We start from the raw sequence: 27492 nt of genomic DNA, 5'->3' as shown, positions 1-27492 counted from the left end.
AGGGCTGGGTTTGTTCAGCCTTCAGGAGAGAAGGCTTAGGGGAGACTTCACCACCATGGACCAGTACATAAGGGGCAGCTACCAGGAGGATGGAGACTCCCTTTGTACAAAGAGTGCCATGGAAAAGGCAAGGGGTGATGGGGACAAGTTACTGCTGAGGAGATCTCCACTCGACTCCAGCAGAAAATGTTTCCCCATGAGAACAGTTGGACACTGGAGTCATCTCCCAGGGGAAGCAGTGGAGCCCCCTACACTGGACAGCTTTAAGGCTCAGCTGACAGGGTTCTGGGCCAGCTCATTTCAACTCTCCTGTTACCTAGGAAGGTTGGACCAGAGGATCCTTGGGGTCCCTTCCAACCTGGCACCCTGTGAGATTTGTGCCATATCTATGGAAAGGCAATGAAACTCCCACAGGTAATTTGTGTTTGCGATCAGTAAAGAGGTTCAGTAAAGCATCAGAACTAAAACAAACATCATTTTGGGGCAGAAATTGCTACATAAGTGACATTTATTCAGGTTCTGCTATATTTACAGGTTTGACATAGTAAAACTCAGTAGCGAGTTCCCACTTGGCAGAAAGCACAGAAGTGCACAGTAAATCTACATTTATTACATGGCATGGTCTCTGCTAACACAAATTAGAAAAGCCAGAAGTGCAGGTATGGGAGGAGCTGTCTCAGAAGTCCCAAGCCAAAGACAAAAAAAAAAAAAGACAAGCAGAAAAAGGCCTTTTCCTGCAAGGGAGTTCTTTATACAAAGTTGTACGGTGAGGGAAAGAAATTCTTTCCAGTGAGGGTGGTGAGACACTGGACCAGGCTGCTCAGGGAGGCTGTGGATTCCCTCTCCCCAGAGGTGTTCAAGGCCAGGTTGGATGAGGCCTTGAGCAACCTGGGCTAGTGGAAGTTGTCCCTGCCCACAGCAGTGAAGTTGGAACTGGGTGGTCTTGAAGGTCCCTTCCAACCCAACCCATTCTATGAATCTTTTGTTTTTACACACCCAATGTGTGCTGTGAAAAGCCCAAGAGAGTCCAAAAAGGTAGGCAGTATGAAAGGATCCTATAACACTGAGAAGATAACTATTAAAAACTGAACACTTTGTGCCACCTTCAGAAGAATTCTCTCTCAAATGCCACCTGAGGATTCTGCCCAGGGCCACCCGCTCCTCTCAGCCACAGCCAACAGAGGTGCTGCTGGATGGAAGGAGAGGAAAGATGTGAGCACAGCAATGGCATCACTTCAGCTTCTGAGCTCATCCCCTGGGCCCTTTGCACTGCACAGAGCCCCTGGTGAGGAAATAAAAGCAAAGCCTGGCCCCTGCTGGCTCCAGGGACAGGGCTCAGGCCATCAAACCACTACAGAAACTATCAACACACGGCAACAGCTTTGTCACACATCAGCCACTAAATGATTCAATGATTACAGAGGTCTGCAGTCATTAGTAAAATTTTACACCTAGAAACCAATAGAAAGAAATGCTTCTCCTGGCTTGGTTTTGGTTTTGTTTTCTTTTAACAGTACTTTTATTTCTTTATTCATTTTAAAGCAGGTTGATTATTTTTACTTCTGCTCCAGAGGCTTGATTCACTTCCTGCAGGTGTCCTCTTGCTTCTTGAAGGAGAATTTGCTAAGGCAGGAAGACATTTGCCAGAAAACAGCTGTTGGAGAAGGATATTGAACATTGAAACTATAGTTAGATGGTTATTTGGGAGAAGAAAAGGATGTTGTTCACAGGGACAGCAGGATGCCTAAGGGCTCCTGAAGCACCTCAGCACACAATGACCTGACCCTCACAAGCACTCAGGGGTTTCTGGGGATTTTACAGCTTTGAGGAGTTAAAATTATTTAGGGGAGAGCAGACAATGCAAACAGCAGCACAAAACCACCCTGGGGTGGGAAATGACACTGGGTTTGCACTGCCACTAGAAGGTTGGACTAGTCTTTAGTCACTGCATCCATCCTGAGTTCGGATCTGAGTTTGAGTTTTGGATCTCAGTTTGGCTCTGAGTTTTGGATCTTTCTATCCAGTGCTGTGGTATGAGGGAGGCAGAGATGTCTGCTCTCACCAGCTGTCTGCTCCAGCCACACTGTCCAGAACCATTTCAACCAGTTAAATCCAACACAAAGCACTCACACTTGTACAGCTGATGGATTCTGCCAAGATCCTGCCAAAGGACAACATCCCTCACACACAGATGAACACAAGCACCAGTCCTTCCATTAGATTCATTGCACCACTTCTTTCCTCTTTGAACTAATTATTCCTCCCTTCCTCATCCTCGTCCCAGCTCTGCAAAGAAAACATTCAGCCCCCCAGGCATCTTTTTTTTTTTATGGAAATCTCCTTTTAAGAACAATAACACCCTAAAATTCCAATTTTTCTGGGGCTTGCCCATCCAGAATTCAAGATGCACCATTTCTTTTGAGGAGAATTGTAATACTGTAACATTACAACTAAAAGTGTGATACTAAACCTGTAATATTAAAGGTGCAATATCAAAGGTGCATAACTACAAGTGTAATATTGAAGATGTAGTATTAAGGGTGCAGTATCAAAGGTGCATAATTAAAAGTAATATTGAAGGTGCAGTATTAAAGGTGCAGTATTAAGGGTACAGTACTAAGGGTGCAATATTAAAAGTGTAATATTGAAGGTGCAATATTAAGGGTGCAGTTTTAAGGGTGCAGTATCAAAGGTACATAATTAAAAGTAATATTGAAGGTGCAGTACTAAGGGTGCAATATTAAGGGTGCAGTATTAAGGGTGCATAATTAAAAGTAATATTGAAGGTGCAGTATTAAGGGTGCAATATTAAAAGTGTAATGAAGGTGCAATATTAAGGGTGCAATTTTAAGGGTGCAGTATCAAAGGTGCATAATTAAAAATAATATTGAAGGTGCAGTATTAAAGGTGCAGTATTAAGGGTGCATAATTAAAAGTAATATTGAAGGTGCAGTATTAAAGGTGCAGTATTAAGGGTGCATAATTAAAAGTAATATTGAAGGTGCAGTATTAAAGGTGCAGTATTAAGGGTGCATAATTAAAAGTAATATTGAAGGTGCAGTATTAAAGGTGCAGTATTAAGGGTGCATAATTAAAAGTAATATTGAAGGTGCAGTATTAAGGTGCAATATTAAGGGTGCAGTATTAAAAGTGTAATATTGAAGGTGCAATATTAAGGGTGCAGTATCAAAGTTGCATAATTAAAAGTAATATTGAAGGTGCAGTATTAAAGGTGCAGTATTAAGGGTGCATAATTAAAAGTAATATTGAAGGTACAATATTAAGGGTGCAGCATTAAGGGTGCATAATTAAAAGTAATATTGAAGGTGCAGTATTAAGGGTGCAGTATTAAAGGTGCAGTATTAAGGGTGCAATATTAAAAGTGTAATATTGAAGGTGCAATATTAAGGGTGCAGTATCAAGGGTGCATAATTAAAAGCAATATTGAAGGTGCAATATTAAGGGTGCAATATTAAGGGTGTAATATTAAGGGTGCATAATTAAAAGTAATATTGAAGGTGCAGTATTAAGGGTGCAGTATTAAAGGTGCAATATTAAGGGTGCAGCATTAAGGGTGCATAATTAAAAGTAATATTGAAGGTGCAGTATTAAAGGTGCAATATTTAGCAATTATTCTGGACATTTATCTCAACAGATCTAAAAGAGAGAGTGCTTCTGAAAGCTCTGAAGTGAATAAATAAATAAATAAATATTTAAAACCCTCTGCATCCTCATCCTCACAAGCAAGGAGTCAGATGTTGTCTTTACAATTGTCATTTCCAGTTCCAAAGACAGAAAAAAACCCATGCCACAGGAAACCACTTTGGTTCTGCTCTAAATGAAAAACTGAGCTTGAGTAAAGCAAAATGTCAAGAGAACTGCTCAGTGAGAGCAAAACTACAGCTGCTGGAGCTGATGCTTCACGCTACGTGACCATCCAAGCAGGGAAAATAAAGGCTCTGGTGACTCAGCAGGAATATGAGAGGATATTGCATATCCTGGAGGAGGCCATAAACCACAACTTGGTTAAACAGAAGTGAAACACTTCAATAAATGGACTGCACTATTTTTACACCTGATCACCAGTGGAAAACTCGAGCTGGAGAAGGCTGCACAATGCCTGTTTTGTGTGGCACGTTCTCATTGCAGACTGGAAAGGAAGCAGAAACCTGACTCAATTTACTGTTCCTAATAAAAGTAAAGTGCACTGGGAAAACAAAGCCTCAGCTTGCAAATCTGGGGGATGATAAGATTGAGAGCAGCCCTGAAGAAAAGGACTTGAGGGTGTTGGTGGATGAGAAGCTGGACATGAGCCAGCAATAGACACCTACAGCCCAAAAGGTCAATGCCATCCTGGGCTGCATGAAAAACAGCATGGCCAGCAGATGGAGAAAGGGGATTCTGCACCTCAGTTCTGGTGAGACCTCACCTGGACTGCTGTGTCCAACTATGGGACCCCCAACACAAGAGGGACATGAACCTCTTGGAGTGGGCCCTGAGGAGGCCACAAAGATGATCAGAGGACATGGAGCACCCTCCCTATGGAGACAGGCTGGAAGAGTTGGGGCTGTTCGACCTGGATGAGAGAAGGCTCCAGGGAGACCTTAGAGCTGCATTTTAATGTCTGAAGAGGACCCAGAGGAAGGCTGGGAAGGGACTGTTTAGAAGGGCCTATGGGGATAGGATGAGGGGCAAAGGTTTGAAACTGGGGCAGGGGAGATTTAAGTCAGACATCAGGAGGAAGTTCTGCACAGTGAGAGAGGTGAGACACTGAAAGAGGTTGCCCAGGGATGTGGTTGAGGTCCCATCCCCGGAGACACTCAGATGAAACTTGCTGTGGCCCTGGGCAGCCTGCTCTAGTTGGAGGTGTTCCTGTAGACTGCAGGAGGGTTGGACAAGATGACCTTTGAGAGTCCTATCGAATCCAATGCAATCTGTGAACCTGCAGATTTCAAGCTGGAGTAGGAGGTTTGAAGGATTTGGTTTCTTTCTCTCACTGTCCCAGCTGTGATTGCTTCAAGCCTGTCCTGGGGAAATGCAGTGTTGTGATGATGATTCCAAAGGGAGCATCATGCTGCACTCACCATCTGGGAAACAACCTCTTACAGGATTTCCTTCCCCTCAGGGAGGGACAGTTAGTGCAAGGCCATTATCTGCTGCAAGCAGGAAATGATGCTAGAAGGGTTCACCTACTTAAGGCTCCTTTAAAGTCCCATTAAGGCAGCGGCAACTGAGGTTCAACCTTAAAGGAAGAGACTTTTAGGCACTGAGTGGCTTGGAAGATGTTCAGTGTGTTAGAGCATGTGGGAGGGCTTTTAATAGAGCAAAGGTGTGCAGGAGTGGAGATTCTTCAGGAACTTGGCAGAAAGCTCAATCAGCAGGTAAAATGCAGACAAGTTGGTGTGTCTGGGACAGAAGCCAGACACTGGCACAATCTGAAACAACACTGTGTGACCTTCAGTCATGCTTAGGACACACCCTGTTCCAGGTAGATCATTTGTTCTGAGACACACTTCCCAAATCAGTACAATACCAAGGGGCAGGGATTTTTATTATTACAGTTCAAGCCATGGGATCTCATGAATACAGAATTCCTGAAAGGAAAAACTCAGGCAGAAATGTCAAGTGTTCCTCTGCTCCCCACCAAGTCAGTCTGGACTCTGTAGACACAGGAGCTGTGTATGGGACAGCAAGAAACAGGCTTCCTAATGCCTTGTGTTCTAAATCATTCAAGCAACTAAAGTGCAGCCCCAAAGAGTCACAAAGCACAGCTCAAACAAAACCTGAACACAATCAGAAAAGCAAAATGTTTACCTTTAGTAAATAAAGAGAACTCTGGTTCTGGGGAGAGTGGAGAAAGTATCTGGCATCTTCCTAACCTTTGCATAATTAATAAATCCTCTGAGGAACAGCAGAAAACCTGGAAGAAAGACATTGGTGCAGTTAATACAGGAGGAGCTGCTGCTTCAGCTGGAGAGGGAGCAGAGCACCCCACTGCTACCAGTACGGAGTGACCCAAGTCACTGGGCAGCTGGTTACATACAAGAATCTCTTTGTATCAATGGCAGACACTGAACTTTTGGCTCCAAATAAGATCCAGTCACTCCCGAGGGAAGGAAAAGAAAAGGAAAGGGGAAAACAGAGAGAAAGAGGAGGGGGAAGGGGGTAAAGGAATGGGAAGGGGCTCCAGTCCACCCTTCCATGTAGGATATGAGAACAGATGTAACATAATTTATGATGAAGACAAGCACTGTTCTCTGCTTCTGGGTATTAGGGTGCTGCCCCCAAGAAGCGACCACAGAAGGATGGGGTTAACATGTGCCTTTTTAACTGGAAGGCATTCAGTGAGAGAAGCAGTACTATGAGGGTTCCATTTCAGCTTTATACCTCTATGCACACATTTTAGCAGCCAACAAAGCTACACTCTGAGCGCATTCGACAGTTTTTAAGCATGCTTTAGCTGTTCTCCCTTGAGCAGACACTCACCTAATACAAGGAAGACCCACCAAAGCCAATACTGGCCATCAAAGTAACCAGGGAAATAGGTGGAGAACTGAAAAAAACCCAAAGATACAGGTTAGAACACATGGAAGTTTCTAAAGTCAAGTCTATTCCCACCATTCCAGCAGTAGGTTTCATGTAAGGTATTTCTCCATACACCAGATCAACTTTCACCATGGACAGAACAACTCCAGTACCCAACCACAAACCCTTCAATCACTGCAGCACAAAGACTCTACGGGGCAAACACTCCTAATTTTCCCTCTCATTTTTTTGATGGCTTACAAAGCATAGCTGCAGTTTCTGAAGGAGAAGACCAGGTCTGCTGCAGGTTTGTAAGGCTGGGTAGCAGAGCAAATTCCAGATCTGAAATCCCAAATCTGTGAAACCTTCTGACAAGGCCTTCTTCTGAGAAAATCACTGCCCATTGAATGAAAAGTTCCAACACTATCAGAGCACTGAAGGTCACTTTGTCAGTGCCTCAGCTACCTCCAGGGAGATGGCTGAGGTCCCATCCCTGGAGACATACAAGGTCAGGCTCAAAAAGGTTCTGAGTAACCTGATCTAGTGGAGGATGTCCCTGCTGACTACAAGGGGGTCAGACTGGATGACCTTTGGAGGTCCCTTCCAACACAAACCATTCTATGATTCTAAATACAGTTTATCTGGTTTTGATTGCTTGATTTCATTATATCCAAGTTTAAAAATCTATTTAAAGATAAATTTATTCCCAAAGTTTAAGTCAAATCCACCTGTTTCTGTCACACATCTTAATCCAGCAAACAGATCTTCACACCACTGACTACGACCCCCAGAACCTTCCTTTCATAGAGGTATTACAAACATTTACAAATGACAGCTCCTAACCCCTCAGAAAAGAGTAGGTACAAAGTGTGTGCTAGTTTGAAGCTAGCTACCCAAAGCATCACAAAGTGACAGCCCTGATATTACTGCCCTTTACTTGTGAGATGTTTTTGCTTTCAATTCAGGATTTCACCTGGGATGGCTGCACACCATTTTCAGACACATTCTTCTCAAGGGCTCCAGATAGTTCTTCTGCTATTTTCTCTCAGTCCCTCAACCAAACGAGTTTGATTTTATTCCCATTCCTTCCAGAGCCAACACATCTATACAACTACTTTTCTTTTGTTCCAGAAAGGTTTCTCTTTCTGTCCCTCCAAGTTTGATTAACACTACATCAGACTTTCTGGCCTCTGTAGGTCACTCTCCAGCTGAGCCCTATCTGTTCATGGAGGCTCCCATTCTGACCAGACATCCCCTTGCTCTGCCTGTAGTGTCAGTGGCATCTGGTGGGAAGCAGCACAGTGGATGTTTTAACAGCCTGGATATGCCCAGAGTTTAGAGGGCAATAAAAGAGAACAGGAAATGCTGCTTCCTGCCGATCCCCTCCTGCGTGCGCCTCAGGGATGCTGCACCAGAGGGCACCAGCGGGCTTCTCCCATCCCTACCACAAACTGGTGGCTGCCTCCTCCTCTTCCAGCAAAAAGCAAACCTCACACTTGCTATTTTTTTAATCCTTATTTCTGTCTTCTCATCAGCTAAGGCACATTTTAGAAAATGATTTTCTCAGAGGAGCACCTAAGGAGCACGTTAACTGGGAGAGACATCCCGGGGCTGGCCTCCCCTGGCCAAACAAATGCTTCACAAACATCTGATTATTGCTGCTGCTCAACACATAAACACATTTTCACCCAGAACATCAAAGGGAGCCACCCTTGGCTGTGCAGTTTTTACTCTCTTTTATTGCAACAGTAATTCCAGCATATAATTTCAACCATTCTAGGTTGAATGGGGCCTCGAGCAGCCTGGTCTAGTAGATGTTCCTGCCCATGGCAGGGGGTTGGAACTAGATGATCTTTAGTTTCCCCTCCAACCCAAACCATTCTATGAACATGAACAGGGCAGAATGATTGAAATGTTCTCTGTGAAGAAGGGGCTCAATGTCCATTTTGTTACAAAAAGCTGAACTGGTAACTAACTTCAGCCTAAGTGAGATAAAAAGCTAAGGAAACAAAATCCCAGTGTCATTGCCTAGGTAGGTTTGAAACTGGAGCGGAGTAGATTTAGGTTGGACATCAGAAGGAAGTTCTTCCCAATGAGGGTGGTGAAATACTGGAACACAATGCCCAGGGGTCTGGTTGAGGCCCCAGCCCTGGAGGCATTCAAGGTCAGACTCAATGTGGCGCTGGGCAGCCTGCTCTAGTTGGAGGTGTCCCTGCTGACCACATGGGGGTTGGACAGGATAACCTTTGGAGGTCCCTTCCAACCCAATGCAATCTGTGAGTCTGTACTTTAGCATGAGCTGACTTACCCTGACAATAAGGATCCACTTAATAAGAGACAGACCAAAGCCAGAGATGGCCCCATATCGTCCTGCAGCTGAAGTAGTCAGACAGAAAGACAGGAAAAATCCAATCCAGTTGAAGAGGAATGCCACTAAGAAAGGAGAGAAATAGCAGGTCAAGTCCTCTTTATATCCACAGAAAAATAAGAACCTAAAAACCCCTTACACACAGGTTCTTCCTGGTGTGAAAATAAATTCCAGTTGGGGCCAAGGTAGTCTTCACAGTTTTAAAGGATTGAGGTCAAACTACTCCAGGTTGTGGTAGTGGGAATCCAAACCAGCTTTCTGCCAGGGGCTAGGGAAGAAGGAATTTGGGGAAGGGTGTTTGGTTTAGAAAGTGTTGTCAGCTCTAGGTGGGTTGATGCCTGAAAAAAGGCATGTTCCAGCAGGTACTTACTGAAGAAAGTCAGCATGAAGATGCCATCGTTTCCTATCCTCAGCTGGTCGGTGTCGTCGAAGTCATCCCGGGTCACAAAGTCATCATCCTGAAAACCAAAGGCAGACAAGACTTAGGTGGACTTGAATCCGGCCTGTCCACGTGGAATCCCAGCTCTGCATGTGGCCAGCAAATGGAACAGCACTCAAAAAAACCACTATATATAACAGAGGGAATCAAAATGCTTCATTTATGTTTAGATGTAAGGTCCAGAGGGGTTCTCCTCCCTCTCTACTCTGCCCTAGTGAGGCCAGAGCTGCAGTACTAGGTCCAATTCTGGGATCTCCAGTGCAAGAGATGGGGAACTATTGGAGAGAGTTCAGTGAAGGCTACAAAGATCCTGAGGGGGTTGGAGCATCTCTGTGAGGAGGAAAGGCTGAGAGCCCTGGAGCTGTTGAGCCTGGAGAAGAGCAGCCTAAGAGGAGATCTGCTCAATGCTCTGGAAGAGCTAAAGGACATGTCAGGGGCAACAGGATGGGGCCAGACTCCTGTCAGTGGCAATGGGCACAAACTGGAACTCAGGAGGTTCTATCTGAACAGGAAGAGATACTTCACTGTGAGGGTGCTGGAGCTCTGGAGCAGGCTGTCCAGAGAGGTTGTGGAATCTTCTCAGGAGAGCTTCTAGACCCCCGTGGTCATTGTGATCCTGGGCAAGCTGCTGTGGGTGTCTCTGCTTTAGCAGGGGGGTTGGACTGGATGACCTCCAGAGGTCCTTTTCAATCCCTCCATGCTGGGATTGTGGCACTTAAGGAGCATCCTCCATGGGGCAGAGAGGTGCAAGCCTAGATTCCATAAGGCTATGAATATAAGCAGGAAAAACTGCAGCTTCTCATGCTGAGATGATGCAGAGCATGAAGCATTATGTAGATAATATGAAACACTTCTGAAATAGTCAAGAGCCAGCATGTTCTTGTTTTCACTGTAAAAAATTCCCTTACTCAGCAGAAAAACAAAACTTAACTCAGCAAGGAATTTGGCTTGTGTGAGGAAGTATAATGGGCAGTGGGTATCTAATGGTGGAGGAAGAGGCTGATGAGGCTGGGGAAGAAAAAGGGCAACAATAAATACATTCTGACAGAATTATTTTCTCCTCCTTGTATCAGCTACAAGGACCTCTCAAAGTCAACTGAGTAAGCAGCAGGAATCTGAAGGTTAGATATGGTAAGTGGCAGAAGAACTCATCCCAAATCTTTTTTAAAATAGCCCAAACAGCAGTGCCAGGGCACACGGCCACAGAGCAGTGCTCCTGTCAGCCTGCCAGGCTAGCTTGCACAGCACATGCTGGTGTTACTGAGGCATCTCTGGCATCAGCAGAGCTGCCCAGAGGAGAAGCACAGAACAAAAATTAACCCCAGAACTCTCGGGAGTGTGTAGTATCTTCAGCCTAGCTGAAAAAAAAGGTTCAAAGGAAAAAAAAAGTCATAGCAGGGGTTAAAGAAGCTATGTGAAGGACAGAGGGCAGCTTAGCGAACTCACCCTTCCAGGAACCAAGGGAATTGTGGCCTCAGCCTTGGTTCTCTCTGCCTCATCGTAACTCGGCAGTGTCGTGGCCACGTTGTAAGATGGAGGCTTAGGAAATGCTGACTCATCCTTGTAGTCAAAATAAGCTGGAAAAAACCAAAACGTTATAGAGAAGGTAACCTGCCAGCTCCTGAACATCACTATAGAACCAGTGGGCTAGGAAGGGAGCTCCAAAGGTCCAGTATTTAGTCCAATCCCCCTGCAGTTAGCAGGAACATCCTCTACTAGATCAGGTTGCTCAGAGCCTTGTCCAGCCTAACATTGAGTATCTCCAAGGATGGGACCTCAGCTACCTACCCGGGCAACCTGTTGGTGTTCCAGCACCTGCACGGTAAAAAACTTCTTCCTGACATCCAATTTAAATCTCCTCTTCTCTCATTTCAAACCACTGCCTATTGTTCTATCACTACAGGCCTTTGGAAACAGTTCCTCTGCAGCCTTCTTGTAGGCCCTCTTCAGGTACTTGAGCCTTCTTCAGACTAAACAAGCCCAGCTCACTCAGCCTGTCCCCACAGGAGAAGTGTTCCAGCCTCCTGATCATTTCATGGTCCTCCTCACACCGGGAAGGAAAAAACTTTCAGGTGACCTCAAAACATCCCAACAACCTAGAGCATTGCAGCTTGTCCCTTCTGTCCTCTCCCCTCTGGCCCTCCAGCCTCCAAAACAGAAAGTGAAAGCCAAGGGAGCACTCATATAACAGAGTGAGACACAGAGCAATGCTCTCCCACACCTGCCTGGGCTGGTTTTTAATCCCATGGCACATGCTGTGCCTCTCCTTACCACAACAGAAATGGTCAGATTGTCCAGTCCAAATGGTTTCAGTGAGTCAAAGAACCATCACTGCAAGCCTTAGTAGGCCACTGGTGACCAAAGAACTGCAAGCCTTAGCAGGCACTGGTGACTACTTATTCCAGAGAGAGACTGCAAATTGTTTTGTGATGGAGGGGAAAGGGTTTGGAACAAAAAATCAAACATTTCTCAGCTCCAGTCACTGAGACAAGCTAAGGGACCAAAACTAAGGGGATGTCTTTAAGAACAGTGTCCTGTCCAAGGCAGAACATTCAACAGGCAGCTTGAGGAGCACACTCTAAGGGAAGCAATGGATTCCCATATACAGGATACTTTGTTCAGCCTTCAGAAGAGAAGGCTTAGAGGAGACTTTCCATGGACCAGCACATAAAGGGTGGCTACAAGGAGAATGGAGACTTCCTTTGTACAAGAAGTGCCATGGAAAAGACAAGGGGGGGTGGGGACAAGTTACTGCTGGGGAGATCCCCATTCGACTCCAGCAGAAAATGTTTCCCCATGAGAACAGCTGGACACTGGAGCCACCTCCCAAGGGAAGTGGCAGAGTGCCCTACACTGCACAGTTTTAAGGCTCAGTTGACAGGGTGCTGAGACAGCTCATGTCAACATTCCTGCTACCTAGGAAGGTTGGGCCAGAGGATCCTTGGGGTCCTTTCCAACCTGGCATTATGGGATTCTGTGAATATTTCAACCTCTCTCCAAAGCTCTTTGGTTGATAGGGCTGTATGAACAACTGTCTCCATCTCTGCAGAGATTCCAAACCTGCCTGGACATGTTCCTTGCGTGATCTTTTCTAGGTGATCCTGCTGTAGCAGGTGGATTGGACTGGATGATCTCCAGAGGTCCCTTCCAATCCCCACCATTCTGTGAATGACTGAAAGCTCTGGAGAGAGAAAAAATGAAGCTTTCGCTAAGCCAGAATATTCTGATACCACACAAACCAAGCTCTTCCACTAAATGCCATCAGTGCCAGCACAGTGTGATGCTTCATGAGAAGATTAACCCTCATGAACAAGTCCCCAGCTACTGCAAACTGCAGAAAGAGTGAACTCTTTAATCCCTCTTAAGTAACAAATCCTGTTTGGAAGAAGCACAGCATCATGCAAGGGCCAAACAATGAGAGGAGAACCACACAAATCCTCACAGCACTTGAACTGTCTGCAATCTACCAAGCATGCTCTGAGATGTAACCTGAATACCACTTGATGGGATGACATCAGATGAAGACAGCCAAAATGCATCTTCTAAACCACAAGTAACCATGGTTTCTCTGGATCAATCCCAATGCTTTGCAGCCTTGGGAAGGATGCTGCCATGCCATCCATCAATAAGGAGATGTAGGGAGGTAAGGAAGAACAGAGAGCACCCCAAGCTGTCTCCTTCCAGCTCGTTTTTACCTGTGCTGTCCGCAGAGATGCTGCTGTAAGGTGGAGGAGCATCGTTCACCACCGGCGCAGTCTCACCTGGCTCCTCTTCATTCTGCAACTGAGCAGACCAACCACAAACAACAGAGTTTAGAAGACTCCTCAACTTCTCTGAAAATACCTCTGGAGTTTTAATGGTCCATGGCACACTGGTTGCCCAGGGAGGTGGTGGAGTCACCATCCCTGCAGGTGTTCAAGAAATGTGTGCACATGGTACTTGGGGATGTGGTTTCACGGCCATGGTGGTGTTGGGTTGATGGTTGGACTGGACGATCTTATAGGTCTCTTCCAACCCAAACAATTCTGTGATTCTAAGACTGTTCTCCAGCACCATGGGGCATATGAGCAGTTGCCCTGCTCCACATCAACAAGCTCCCACTGGAAATGATCCATGTGCCATCTCAGGTGAGAAGTGGTTCTCATGGATTTGGCTTGGAAAGGACCTTCAAAATCATCTAGTTCCAACCTCCTGTCATGGTCAGGGACACCTCTCACTAGACCAGGTTGCTCAAGGCTTCATCCAATCTGGCCTTGGACACCTCCAGGGTGGGGCATCAACAACTTCCCAGTGTCTCACCACCTTCACCGTCAAGAACTTCTCCCTAATCTCCAGTCTCAGTGTCCACTCTTTCAGCTCAAAGCCAATGCCCTTCATCCTGTCACTATAAGCCTTCTCAAAAGTCCCTCCCTGGCTATCTTGCAGGCCCCTTTCAGGTACTGGCATCCTCACACACCTGGACTTCAGCAAGGCATAGCACAAACCTTCTCAGTATCTTTCCACTGCCCTGGCACTTCCTCAGCCTCCTCAGCTCACATGGCTTAGCAGCATCTGGTTTAGTTGAGGAAATAGCAGGATACCCAACAAAAGCCTCCAGTGCTGCCTGCAGCTTTGCCAAGGAAGATTTTTTTCATAGATACATTACATAAGGATCCATATAAATCTGAATCTTGCCATTTCCCTTCAACCTTTCACACTGTGTGACTGAGGAGGAGTTGATTTTGTGCACTGTGCTTCCCACAGGCTCTGTATAAATAACTGCACAGCTTCTCCAACCCACAGTGTCCCACCGTGAAGCAGCTACACGGACACAGGCTCCGCTCAGAGAAGCAAGACCAGGCCACAAGTGTTCCACACAGAATGCACTAGAAAGGGATTTACAAAGCATCTGTCATCTCATTTTTGTCTTCTTCTCGTTTTTCATCATCTCATCAACAAAAAAAAAAGAGTTTTGATGTAGAAAGACATTTCCAAAAAAGCACCTCAGGACTGAACCCTGTGCCTGGACAGAGAGGCAGAAGTTGGTTTTGGAACCACAGAATCACAGAATGGTTTGGGTTGGAAGTGACCTTAAAGGTCATCTAGTTCCAAACACCCTGTAATGGGCAGAGACACCTTCCACTAGATCAGGTTGCTCATGGGCCCCTCCAGACTGGCTTTGAACACTTCCAGCACCGGAGCCTCCACAACTCCTCTGGAGTTGGACTAAATAAATGACTTTTAAAGGTCCCTTCCAAGCCAGACCTGTCTGTGATTCTATAACTCCATAATGCAACAGCAGCCCCCATCCTCTCCCCAGAAAGGGAAGATTTCTTTGCTGTGAGGGTGCTGGAGCTCTGGAGCAGGCTGCCCAGAGAGGATGTGGAGTCTCCTTCCTCTGGAGAGCTTCCAACCCCACCTGGCCATTGTGATCATGGGCAAGTTGCTGTGGCTGCCCCTGCTTCAGCAGGGGGGTTGGACTGGATGATCTCCAGAGGCCACTTCCAACCCCACCCTGCTGGGATTCTGTGTGTTCTCAGAAAATGCTCCACCAGGCCTATTTTCAGTCTATCTACAACAATTCAATCCCTTGCCCCTTTTTTGCTTCAGCCTATGCAGGACCCAGTCTGCTAATGAAGGAGGAAAGGCTCTGACACTTGAGGCACTCTCTGGGTAAGACATTCCCAGCATTATCTGCTCTCCTGGAGAGGGTGTGGCAGGAACTAAACCCCTTCTGGTTGCAGAAAAAAACCCACATAAACAACCTTCTGAGTCTGCTGATTCTTTACAGTGAGAGTGGTGAGACACTGGAAGGGGCTGCCCAGGGAGGCTGTGGATGCCCTCTCCCTGGAGGTGCTCAAAGTCAGGCTAGATGAAGCCTTGAGCAGCCTACTCTAGTGGAGGATGTCTCTGCCCATGGCAGGGCAGTTGGAACTGGATGACCTCGAGGGTCCCTTCCAAACGATTCTGTGAGTCTACAGATACTTTTACCACGTGTAAAAATGTGTAGAAGAAAGCAGCTGAACTTACTGCTGCCTGCAGAGCATCACAATTCAGGTAAGGAGACCAAAGAAAAGCAGCAGCTCCTTTTTCAAGCTGAGCTGCAGGCTCTGGAAGGTGTATGGTCACAGAAAACAGATTTTTCTTCTCATGGACAAGGTACACAAATGCCTTCCAGCCTTTGTAATGAGTCCAGGCAGCTAAAACTCAACTAAGTGTTTATTAGCAGGGCAGAAAGGCTTCATGTGACAGGAAGAATGAGTCACTAGGCCCCACAGGGCCAGCTCTCCCCTCCTGTTTCACCTGCCCTGCGCAGCACCAGGCACACACCACACGTGGAGGCTGCACTGCTGGGGACTGTGGGCAATCCCATCCTGGGGCTCAGCCAGGGGCCTCTGGAGCCTCTAGAAGTTGATTAAAAGAATGTTTAGTCCCAGTCTGCCTTGCTGAGGCTGTGGAGCGTTCTTACAGTCACTGATGGATTTGAGCTTTTAAAGCACTCTGACTCTTGCACCTGCAGCACTAAGACAGTGCCACAGTTATTACAACAGATGTTTGACTGTGGTTCAGTCACCAAGAGCTGCCTGGCAGCAGTGGGCAAAACACAGGGACACTGATTTGCCAAAAAACACCCTCAGAAGCTTGGCTCTGAGCAAGACACTGCCTCTCTACCACCTTCTCTGTGTGAGACATAGAATCATAGAATGGCTCAGGCTGGAAGAGACCACAGAGATCATCTCCTCCAACCTCTCTGCTGTGAGAGACCAGGTTACCCAAGGCTTCATCCACCCTGTCCTTGAACACCTCCATGGAAGGGGCATCCACAACCACTCTGGGAAATCTATTCCAGAGTCTCATCAGCCTTGTACTGAAGAAGTTTTACTTAAGACCCAGTCTAGCCCTGCTCTCCCTCAGCTTAAAACCATTCCCCCTTGTCCTGTTGCTAGACACCTTTATGAGAAGTCCCTCTCCAGACTTCCTGTGGGATCCCTTCAGGTACTGGAAGGAAGCTCTAAGGTCCCCCTGAAGTCTCCTCTTCTCTAGACAGAACAACCTCAGCTTCCTCAGCTTATCCTCACAGCAGAGGAGCTTGAATCTCTGGATCATCTTTGTGGTCTTCCTGTGAACTCACTCCAACAGTTCTGTGCCTCTCCTACAACTGGGACAGCAGAGCTGGACACAGTGCTGCAGGTGGGGCCTCAGGAGCAGAGCAAAGGGGCAGAATCCCCTCTCTTGCCCTGCTGCCACCCTCCTCTAGATGCAGCTCAGGACACAGTTGCCTTCTGGGCAGCACCAGCACACAGCCAGCTCTTGGTCAGCTTCTCACGTAAACACAGCACAGCAGTGGTGAAGCACAAAAGGTACAAGCTGTTTCCAAGTGTTTCCACCTACACTTTGCAAAAAGCATTTCCACCAAAGAGAGTTGTTCATTCTTCCAAATTTCCCCAACTTGGCACAGTTTTGAATCTTTATAATTTCCCTTTGCCTTAAACCCTTAGGGCTGCATGCAAATATTCTTTATACTACATTGGGATTACTACAAGCCTCACCTAAGCAATTTATCATCAGCAGTAGGTATTAACTCAGCCACAGCTCATCAGTGTTGAGTGCATTTCAGTTCTGGATGTTCTGGCATGCAAGGTAGAGCTGCAGAGAAACTCCCCAGAGGCACTGTAGGATGAAGCTAACCCTCAGCACGTCCCATTTTCGCTGTTTCTATGGTTTCTCTGAGCCTTCCAAAGGCAGATGTTTATGCTCCTGACACAATCTGTATTTTTCTAAAGGTGACAGGATTGATTTGCTTTTTCAGAAGGATGAAATCATAACCTGTGCAAGGCAAATGCTTAAATAGAGAAATAAAAACCATGTGTCACCACTACATTTGAGAGTTCTCCAGCCTGCCCACAAAAAGCTTCCACTTCATGCCCATTACAGCTCCCCTCGCGTTTCTCCTTCCCTATCTCTGGCCTTCTAAAAGCAAATCAAAGTTGCTGCCAACTCTGAAGAACTATTTTTATTGACTTCAGCTACCCTTTAACCAGACCCTGATTTGAAATCCTGCCTTTTGCCCAGGTCTCCAGAACCTTATTAACCAGCAGGAGTAACAATAAGCTAGCTGATAAGACAACCCACATGCACCAGCCCTCTCCTTGATGAGCAAATAACTGTTTTCTCCCTCCAGATCACTGAAATGAGGTGAGGGACGCCCCAAATACCATCTCTGGTCCAGCTACCTGTGCCCACCACACTGTGGTGTGGCTCCAGTGTGACAGGCTTGGCAGTCACCTTGGCTATGCAAACCCTCCCTGGCTTCTCCCTTCCCCAGGGGATCACGGAATCCCAGACTGGTTTGGCTGGAAAGGGACCTTTCAAGGTCACCCAGTCCATCTCTCCTGCAGTCATCAGGGACAGCTACAACCACAGCAGGTTGGTCACAGCTCTAAACAACCTCATCTGAAACAGTGTCAGGGATGGGGCATGTCCACCTCACTGGGCAACCTGGGCCAGGGTCTCACCATCCTCACTGTCAACCATCTCCATCTGTCCCTTCTCTCCCATGTGAATCTATCCTCTTTTAGTTTCAAACCATCACCCCTTGTCCTGCCACAACAGGCCCAGCTCAAAAGTCTGTCCCCAGCTTTCTGCTTGACCCCTTTAAGCACTGCAAGGCCACTTGAAGGTCTCTCTGGAGCCTTCCCTTCTCCAGACTGAACAAGCCCAACTCTTTCAGCTTGGCTTCACAGCACAGGGCTTGCAGCCCTCCCATTACTGCTGTGGCCTCCCCGGTCCCATTCCAACAGGTCTATGTCTCTGCTGTGCAGAAGACTCCAGAGCTGGCCCCAGCACTGCAGGTGGATTCTCAGCAGAGTGGAGCAGAGGGGCAGAATCCCCTCCCTTTGTCCAGTGGGATTCTCCCCAGGGCCCTGAGCCCTGGCTAACTCTTGGGAGCAGCATCCTGAGGTCTCCACCAATGTGAGATACTCCTCCCTTGTAATAAAGGACTGAAAACCCTGCCTGCACTCCCCCTGCCCCAAAATGCCTCCCTGATTGCCAGTCAGATCATGCAGTGAGCACCCAGCTGCACCCACAAAGCAAGATGGCAAGGATGAGGAACCAGCAGGAACACTTCCCGGAAGGGCACATCTGCACCAGTCCTTCCAGCTTCCAAGCTGAAAACACAGCCCAAAATGTACTTCACATCCATCAAAACACAATCTATGCTCACAAGGATGATGTTCTTCACTGAGTCACAGCAGTTAACAGCCTGACAACATGTAAATACACCTCAGCCCTGGGAAACAGGCTGAGCTAATTCCCTCACCTCTGTTCAAACTGGGAATCACCTGGTCTGGCTTGGCTGTAAACAAGAACTTGGGCCAGTATCAACCTGTGCCTACAGACCATCCTTAGGTTTGAATGTTCCAGAGTCTAATACAGAAGAAAGAGGATTTAATCTTGGATAGAATCATAGAATGGTTTGGGCTGGAAGGGACCTCCAAAGGTTATCTAGTCCAGGTCCCTTGAAGTCAGCAGGGACATCCTCCACTAGATCAGGTTGCTCAGAGTCTTGTCCAGCCTGACCTTGAATGTCTCCACAGACAGGCCTCAGCTACCTCCTCTGGAAACCTGTCACAGTGTTTCAGCACCCTCACGGTGCAGAACTTGTTCCTAACATCCAATCTAAATCTCCTCTAATTTCAAACTCTTGCCCCTTGTCCTATTGCTGCAGACCTTTAGAAACAGTTCCTCTGCAGCCTTCCTGTGGCTTCCTTCAGTTACTGGAAGGTTCCTACTAGGTCTCCCCAGAGCCTTCTCTTCACACACTTAAATCAGAAAGCCTCACTGTAATATTCAGAACGAGATTAACATTTTTCTCTGGATGCCAGAACACCATATATAGAATTCTGGATCTTTGAAGTATTTTTAAATATCACTGTCTCCTTCCTGCGTACGAAGAAAATCTCTCAAGTGAAAAAAAACCCCATTGTGGCACCATCAGTCAAACTGGGATATTTTACAGGAGACAGACATGGATGACCTGAATATTGAACACTTCTTCTTAGTCCCAGTAATGAAGAATCAGAATTCACACCCATACAGAACTTCTACTTCTTGGTTTTCATATGGCTTGAGCAACCTGGTTTAGTGGTAGGTGTCCCTGCCCATGGCAGGGGGTTGGAACTAGACAATCTTCAAGGTCCCTTCCAGCACAAACCATTCTATGAATCTATGGCTACTTTTAAAAGGCAATGCCAAGCCCACACAAAAAGGTACAGCTTCTCCTCCAAGTCACTTAACAACCCAAAGGCCTGAGGGACTGTTCCTTCACCTGCTTTCCTGGTGAGGTTTCAGAGCCTCACTGAATTTTAGTGATGAGAGAGAAGTCACCAAAGAAGCCCAGCTAAGATTCCAGCACAACCCTGATATGCCTGCTAATATTTTATTTAAAAGCCTGTATGTGAGGCTCTGCTCTCCTGTTACAGAAGCTAGGAGATGAAACCACACTCCTACTGTTTCACTGCCTTTTCCAAAGCCTTTGAGTTCCAGAGATGGAATTTATTTTAATTCCAGAATTGCTTTTTCACACAGAATCACTAAAACCTTGCAAACTCACCTGGTGCCTCCAGAAGTGGGCATTTCAGAATGGAGCAGTAGGATCTGAACTACCTGAACAAAGACTGAGCTGGCCATTGGGTAGCTACAGACAAAGCAGGGAAATTTCCAGACTGAAAAAAAAATGCAGCCCAAAATTTCCCTGGAAATTTCCCTATCATTCTTATCAGCTGCCTGGATTGCTATCAAGCACATGTGCATGCTAACAGCACCTCAGCATGGAAACAAGTAGTGCCATGACTAATTCTAATTGCTGACATGAAAAGGTTTGGCAGATTCTCATCTTTCAGTTTCCACCTGCCCATTTTAGCTGAAAAAAAAAACAAAGACAAGCTTAGGGTAAGCACAAGGTGACAGCTGCCATCAGCCTCCCTGTTTTTCATTCATACTAAACTCTGTGGTCCTTTGTGGATTTAAAGTGTAGTCACATTCTATCTTCAGCAATAGTTTCACAGTTTGATAGAATGGTTTGGGTTGGAAGGGACCTTCAACATCATCTAGTTCCAACCCCACTGCTATGGGCAGGGACACCTCCCACTAGACCAGGCTGCTCAAGGCCTCATCCAGCCTGGCCTCTGAGTACCTTCAGGGATGGGGCATCCACAACCTCCCTGGGCAACCTGTTCCAGTTCCACCTCCACTTTGAGGAATTTCTTCCTAATTTCCAGTCTAAATCTTCCCTCTTCCAGCTCAAACCCACTGTCTCTCATCCTGTCACTACAAGATACTCCCCTATAGCCCCCTTCAGGTACTGGAAGACTGCTCTAGCTCTCCCCAGAGCCTCCTCAAAGCTGAACAGCCTCAGCTCTCTCAGTCTGTCCCTGTAGGGAAGGTTCTCCAACCTTCTCCCTCTGATCATCTTTGTGGCCTCTTCTGGACCCACTCCAGCAGTTCCATGTCCTTGCATTGAGGGCACCAGAACAGGATGCAGTGCTTCAGGCGGGATCTCACCAGTGCAGAGGGGCAGAATTCCCTCCCTGTCCTGCTGCTCTCCCTGCTTTGGATGCAGCCCAGCATACAGCTGCCTTCTGGGCTGCCAGTGACCACTGCTGGCTCATGGTGAGTTTACCATCAACTGACACTCCTCAAGACCACTCTCGAGCCACTCCTTGCCCAGTCTGGATTTGTGCTTGGGATTGCCCTGACCCACATGTAGGACCTTGCACTTGGTCTTGCTGAACTTCATGAGGTTGGCACGGGCCCACCTCTCCAGCCTGTCCAAGTCCCTCTGGCTAGATCCCTTCCCTCCAGCGTGGGCCATACAGCTTGGTGTCATATTTCCAGAGTTTGACTGAAAGAAACCCAAACAAATGGAAAAATCTATTTTTTTCCTTATGTTACCCGTAGCCACCTCCCCTTGCTAAATGATTCATGATCCATGGAGGGCCTTCAACAAATGCAACAGGAAGAAACAGCACTTCAGAAGGAATATGTCTCCATTCTTTAACACACCCACCATTTTCTAGGTGGGTTTACATTACTCATCTCTATCACAGAGATCTGCAAATGCCTCAAGTAAAAAGCATGCCTCAGTTAACATAGTGTAAATAAATCTATTAAAAGCATGCTTAGTTTTTTGATGCAGAATGGAGGTCAGTTCCTATTCCAAGTGACAGTTCTGCCATTGAACTCACAACCCAGGGGTTAGCTCTAAAGGCTTTAAGCCATCTCGTCCTAACAGCATCCCTGGGTAACTTTCCCAAAGGCAGCTCTAAAGGACAACAGCACTGCCCAGGATGATGACATCAGGGCTTGCTGCAGCCTTCCTTCCTCCCAGACAGTCACAGACTGCATCACGTTGGAAGGGACCCTCAAAGGTCATCCTGTCCAACCCCGCTGCAGTCAGCAGGGACATAACTAGATCAGGCTGCCCAGGGCCACCTCAAGTCTGCCCTTGAATGCTTCCAGGGATGGGGCCTCAACCACATCCCTGGACAACTTGTTCCAGCATCTCACCACCCTCACTGTGGAGCTTCCTCCTAATGTACAACCTAAATTTGCCCTGCTCCAACTTCAAAACATTGCCTCTTGTCCTGTCACCAGAAGCCCTTCTAAACAGTGCCTTCCCAGCCTCCTTGTAGGTTCCTTTCAGATATTGAAATGCATCGCTAAAGTTTCCCTGGAGGAGACCTCAGAAGGCTCCTCAGGCTCAAAAGCTCAAACTCTCCCGTCCTGTCTTCACAGGAGAGGTGCTCCAGTCCTCTGAAGCACCTCTGAAATCTCCCATGCCCATCTTCAACAAGTACAGCTCCCTCACAGAGGAGGAACCAAACCCAGAGTTCTGCCCTGGTCACACTGTGTGGATGCCAGTCACCTTGCCCAACTCCTGCTTGCTGCTCCAGTCACTGCTCCCAGTGGAAAGGGTCTGGGAGAAGGTGAAATCCTTCCTCTGGAGTTTCAGCTTTTTTCTCCATGGAGCTGCACTTCCTCAGTGTATCAAACTGCCACATCATCCCGAGGTGTCAGCACAGGCTATTTTTTATCAGATTAGCTAATGCTGGAACAAAGCACGAGGGCCAGAAACTTGGCTTTAAAGAAGAAATTCGCTGCTTAACACCCTTTAACACAGCAGGTACCAGGGAAGGGACTCAGGCTGAGAGCATGCTGTAAAGAGGGCTGCTGGGGTGCAAAGCTCACCCCCCTTCTCCAGGGCAACATGGCTGAGGAGCAGGATTGGGTAAGAAACACACAGGTTTCAAATTCTGTTAAAATTTCTGTTGTTTGGGTTCATCCTCAGTAACAATTCATAGACTCATGGAATGGTTTGGATTGGAAGGGACCTTGAAGGCCATCTAGTTCCAACCCCCTGCCATGGGCAAGGACATCTCCCACGAGACCAGGGTGCTCAAGGCCTCATCCAGCCTGGCCTTGAACACCTCCAGGAAGGAGGTCTTCCACCCACAGCCTCCCTGGGCAACCTGTTCCAGTGTCTCACCACCCTCACTGTAAGGAATTTCTTCCTAATCTCCAGTCTAAATCTCCCCTCAAGCTTCAATCCATAGCCACTCATCCCACCACTACAAGCCCTTGTAAGAAGTCCCTCCCCAGCTTTCTTGTGGACCAGCTTTTCTTCTCAAAATGTGCTCAGGGAATCATATAAACATTTCACACCACAGGAGTGTTCCCACCACAGTAGTGGTGCTCCTACACACCAATAACCCTTCCTGAAGCAAGGCTTACACACCCCTGACATGCTTGGATTGTGTCACCTTCAGCTGTGCAGTAACAGCCCAATTATGTGACAAACTCCACTACCACATTATCTCTCTGGAAAAAAAAAAAGTATGATCAAGCTCTGGAGTTTTCCCTTCTCCTCCACTGCCTCACAATCCAGTAACTTAAAGATTCAAGGAGCTTGCTGTGAATTTCTACAGGCTAACCTCTGCTTGCCGGATCCTGTATTTAGCTCCAGCCCTTAGTTACCAGCTCCTTACAAGCCTTTCCTCTTTGGCACGTGGGCTGTCAGTTAATTGTACACTCACAGACATGATGTCTCAGTGTATGGGAAAAAAACTGACACACTCAGTGCCAGAAAGCCTCTCCCATCCTCTCATCTCTTTCTCAAAACCCCAGCTCTGCATCTTTAGCCTCACAGCTTGCTGGGGGTTTGGGAGCAACACAGACACTAGAATCACAGAGTCATTTTGGTCAGAAAAGACCAAGTTGGAAAGGAACAAGTCTAACTATTAACCCAAGCCACCACTGAACTGTGAACCTCAGCATTGCACTTCCACAGCTCTGAAACCTCTCCAGGGACGGAGACTCCATCACTGCCCTGGGCCGCCTGGACCAGGCCTTCACATCCCTTTTGGGGAAGAAACTGTTCCTCATATCCAACCTAAACTTGCCCTAGGGCAACTTGAATCCATTTCTTCTAGTCCTATTGCTTGCTCCTTGGGAGAAGAGCCCCATCTCCAGCTGGCTCCCACCTGCTTTCAGGAAGTTGTAGAGAGCCAGGTCTCCCCTCAGCCTCCTTTTCTGCAGGCTAAACAAGCGCTAGGCACAGCTCAGCAATAACATACTTTGTGAACCCCAGGGTTCTGGCAGAGGCCGAGGGGAAAAAAGCCATGTCTAAACAGCTACACCAAAGGAACTCCATTTACATGTGGGTCTCCAATTCCACACTCCAGTTACACCAGCCATTTCACTGGGCCTCCATTGCCTGTTTGTCTCGAGCAGTGTAAATCCTTCGGGGCACAGCCTGATCCCTCATCAGGGCAGCACCAGGCAGGGCCGTGCTCTGTGGCGAGCGTGGCGTCGGCTGTGCGTCTGGGGGATGTGCCAGCACCACCTGGGCACACCACAGCTTCAGCCAGCTTCTCTTTTAAGGAAAGCAGGACAGTGCTTATCGGTCAGGTGCAGACCCTGGAGAGCAAGGCAAGCGTCTTACAGCACATTCTGCCACCTCACTCCACAGTCTCATGGTGACGGGACATGAAAATAGATCCCTTTGTGAAAGCCACTGGTGAAGGTGATGGACTACTGGAGTGGGTCCAGAGGAGGCCATGAAGATGATCAGAGGGCTTCAGAAGCTCCCCTGAAATAAACTGTATGGTCCTGATCTGCCGGGGGGGTGGATTCAATGATCTCTTTGGGGGCCTTCCAACCCCTAATATCCTGTGATGCTGTGGGGACAGGCTGAGAGAACTGGGTCTGTTCAGTCTGGAGAAGGCTCTGGGGACACCCCAGAGCAGCCTTCCAGTACTCGAGGAGGGCCATAGGAGAGCTGGGAAGGACTTTAGCAACCTTTGTAGCACTAGGATGAGAGGGAATGGATTGAAGCTTCAGAAGGGTAGATTTAGCCTGGAGATTTGGAAGAAATTCTTTACATTGAGGGTGGTGAGACACTGGACCAGGTTGTCCAGGGAGGCTGTTAATGCCCCCTCCGTGGAGCAGTTCAAGACCAGGCTGAATGGGAGCCTTGAGCAACCTGGAAGGTGTCTCTGCCCATGGCAGGGGGGTTGGAACTAGATGATCTTGACAGTCCCTTCCAACCCAACCCATTTTCTCAAGCTATGAGTCTGTTTGCTGGGGTCACCAGCAGCAGCAGGACTCTGCCAGGAAAGGTGATTAGTGAGGAGATCTGGTTATCCCTACCGAGCATTTCCAAGAATGACAACAAAGAGATTTGTTCTCGTAAGTGAACACATCTGCTTCACACAGAACAGCAACAAAGCCTGATTTGTTTAACTTCGATATTTCTAGCATGTGAAAAGCAGACTGCCAGCTGTCAGGATGAGACTAACATTCTATCCCAGGAAGGTGCACCTCATATTCTGAAGACACGGAGCTTATCTACACTGAAAATGCTACCAAGGCAAATCCGTAACAGCGATTTCTTCTCAGAACCTAATTTAATCAGGACAGAGTTCTTTATGCACACACACACACACATATATTTGTCAAGTGCCTATCATGAGAATGAGAAACAGTCTTTGGAACCAGGCTGAGGCGGAACTAAGAGACTTTTTGAGGGATTCTCCCTTATTTCAGTAATGAAGTCACCACGTCTGCAAGTCAGGAACACACATCAGCAGGAGCCAGGTCATGCAGTGGGACTCAACTGACCCCAAACCCCTTCTGTGATGTCAGTATTCCTGGATAAACATCCTCTCCTTCGGGAGGCAGCGAAGGAAGAACGGCCCGAAGTGTACGAGGCAGCTCTTCCAGGGCAGTCTGCGGCCTACAGGGATCTCAATCCGAGCCAGAGGACAAATAAAAACTAACGGTAATGCCAAGCGAAGGCAGAACAAGCCCGCCCCACCGGAGCGTCCACGCCGAATTCGCTGACCTGCGGGCTGGATGCGAGACGGCGGAGCCTGCAGCACAGCTGGGGCCCGGGGAGGCACACGCCCGGCGGGGACAGCACCCTGCCCGCGGACAAGGTCGCTCCGGCGCCTCCAGGCCGAGCCTGGCCCCGGCAGCGGGCACGCCCAGAGGCCCGAGCCGGGCTCGGTGGGGCCCACCGCGCCTCAGCGGGCAGCCGAGGCTTCCGCCCCGGGCACTGCCACCGCCCCCGAGGCCGCAGGCCCGGTCACCGCCCTGCTCCCCCCTTCCCCGCAGCGGGTCCGCCCGGCACAGGCCCAGGCCCAGGCCCGGCCGCCTCGGGAGACGCGCGGCCCGGGGCCGGGGCGGAGGCGCCGCTCGCCTGCCGTGGCACGGCGGCAGGTCCCCAGCCGGCCCCGAGCTCCGTCCTCTCCGGCGCGGCCTGCGGCGCCGCGGCGCTCGCGTACCCGCCCTTCCCCTCCCTCACCTGCTGGTAGCGGCCGCTGCTGGGCTCGGCGGCCGCGGCCGCCATGGCGTGCGATGGGGCTGGAGCAAACGGACGGCGGGGACCGGGACGGCGAGGCTCGACGGCGGCGCTGCCCGGCCGCCTCCCGACGGGCGCTGCGGAGGCGACGGCAACCGAATCGCTCGTCGTCGCTGCGGGCTCCGCTCCCTCCCTCCGCCCGTCACACTCGGTCGCTCCCGCCTCTCGCCCCGCCCGCCCCGCGGGGACCGGCCTTGCCGGCAGTGGGGGACGGCCCGGGGCTGGAGGCTGCGCTCGGCGGCGGAGGATCCCCGGCACGGCTTCGCTGGGTGACCCTGGAGCGACCAAAGCTACCCCGGAGCCACAAAGACAGCCAAGCGTGCCCCGCTCCGGAGCGAGAAGCGGAGCAGGGCACGGGTGGATGCTGTGGGCCGGCAGCACATTCCCCGGGAGTTTGTGAGAGCCGCAGAAAAAACACAGAACCGTAGAATCATAAACTAGTCTGTGTTGGAAGGGACCTTCTAGTCCTAACCCCTGCCACGGCTAAGGACACCTCCCGCCAGACGAGCTTGCTCCAGGGCCCACAGACTCTGTACTAGACACACTAGATGCTACGAAGCTTCGTGTATACTTACTCACAGGATTGCAGCGCGGTGGGATTGAAAGGGACCACCGCAGGTCATCCACACACCCCCCCTGCTAAAGCGGGGGCACCCACAGCAGTTTGCACAGGACCACAGTTGTCAGGGGGTTGTGGAACCTCTCCAGAGAAGGAGACTTCACAACCTGTGGGCAGCCTGCTCCAGGGCTCCAGCACCCTCACACCAAAGAAGTTTTTCAGTCTCAAAGCTTCCACATGAAGTGTTAAAGAACCTCGAGAAATCAGAGAGCAGATGTAAACCCATGGTGAAAAACCACAGCCACCTAAGAGAGGAACCACCAGGGCCAGCACACACATAAACCAGCAACAGCCTTTATGTTCTTTACAGTGAGGGTGGCGAGGCAATTGGAACAGGGGAGGTCATGGATGCCCCCTCCCTGGAGGTGTTCAAGGCCAGGTTGGATAAGGCCTTGAGCAACCTGCTTCAGTGGAAGGTGGGCAGGGGGGTGGAAGTAGATGGTTTTGAAGGTCCCACCCAACTCAAACCATTCTGTGATTCTACGAATCGTGAGCCACATTAACCTACTTAACCTAAGCTAACCACGCTAGTTTCGGAGTTGACTTGATGATCTCAAAGGTCTTTTCCAACCTGAACAATGCTATGCTTCTCTATATACCCATCGCCAACATCTTGTGCCAAGATGTGCCAGCTCTGC

General features: G+C 48.5%; 1 protein-coding gene across 1 annotated transcript; it reads right to left on the bottom strand.

The window, feature by feature from the left end:
• Positions 1-490: 490 nt before the first annotated feature.
• NDFIP1 (Nedd4 family interacting protein 1) lies at positions 491-26263 on the bottom strand. Its single transcript, XM_064161671.1, has 8 exons — positions 26179-26263; positions 13028-13115; positions 10779-10909; positions 9264-9351; positions 8834-8958; positions 6487-6553; positions 5815-5920; positions 491-1654 (listed from the first exon to the last, which is right to left on the bottom strand). Exons 1-7 carry the CDS (start codon positions 26221-26223, stop codon positions 5817-5819), a joined length of 648 nt encoding a protein of 215 aa, XP_064017741.1. The 5' UTR covers positions 26224-26263; the 3' UTR covers positions 491-1654; positions 5815-5816.
• Positions 26264-27492: the final 1229 nt, after the last annotated feature.

This window comes from Pogoniulus pusillus, chromosome 22, assembly GCF_015220805.1.
Source record: "Pogoniulus pusillus isolate bPogPus1 chromosome 22, bPogPus1.pri, whole genome shotgun sequence".
In the NCBI taxonomy this organism is placed as follows: Eukaryota; Metazoa; Chordata; class Aves; order Piciformes; family Lybiidae; genus Pogoniulus; species Pogoniulus pusillus.
The sequence above is the reverse complement of the archived record's forward strand: the minus strand, read 5'-3'. Positions and strand labels throughout refer to the sequence as shown.

Bases quoted from the DNA above. Each gene is read 5' to 3' on its own strand.
- NDFIP1 (XM_064161671.1), bottom strand. From the start codon at position 26,223: ATGGCGGCCGCGGCCGCCGAGCCCAGCAGCGGCCGCTACCAGCAG. The intron at 10,910-13,027 runs GTAAAAACGAGC...GGTTTTTTCCAG, and splicing joins CATCTCTGCGGACAGCACAG to CTTATTTTGACTACAAGGAT. The intron at 5,921-6,486 runs GTGAGTGTCTGC...TCTTTCTTCCAG, and splicing joins GTGGGTCTTCCTTGTATTAG to GTTTTCTGCTGTTCCTCAGA.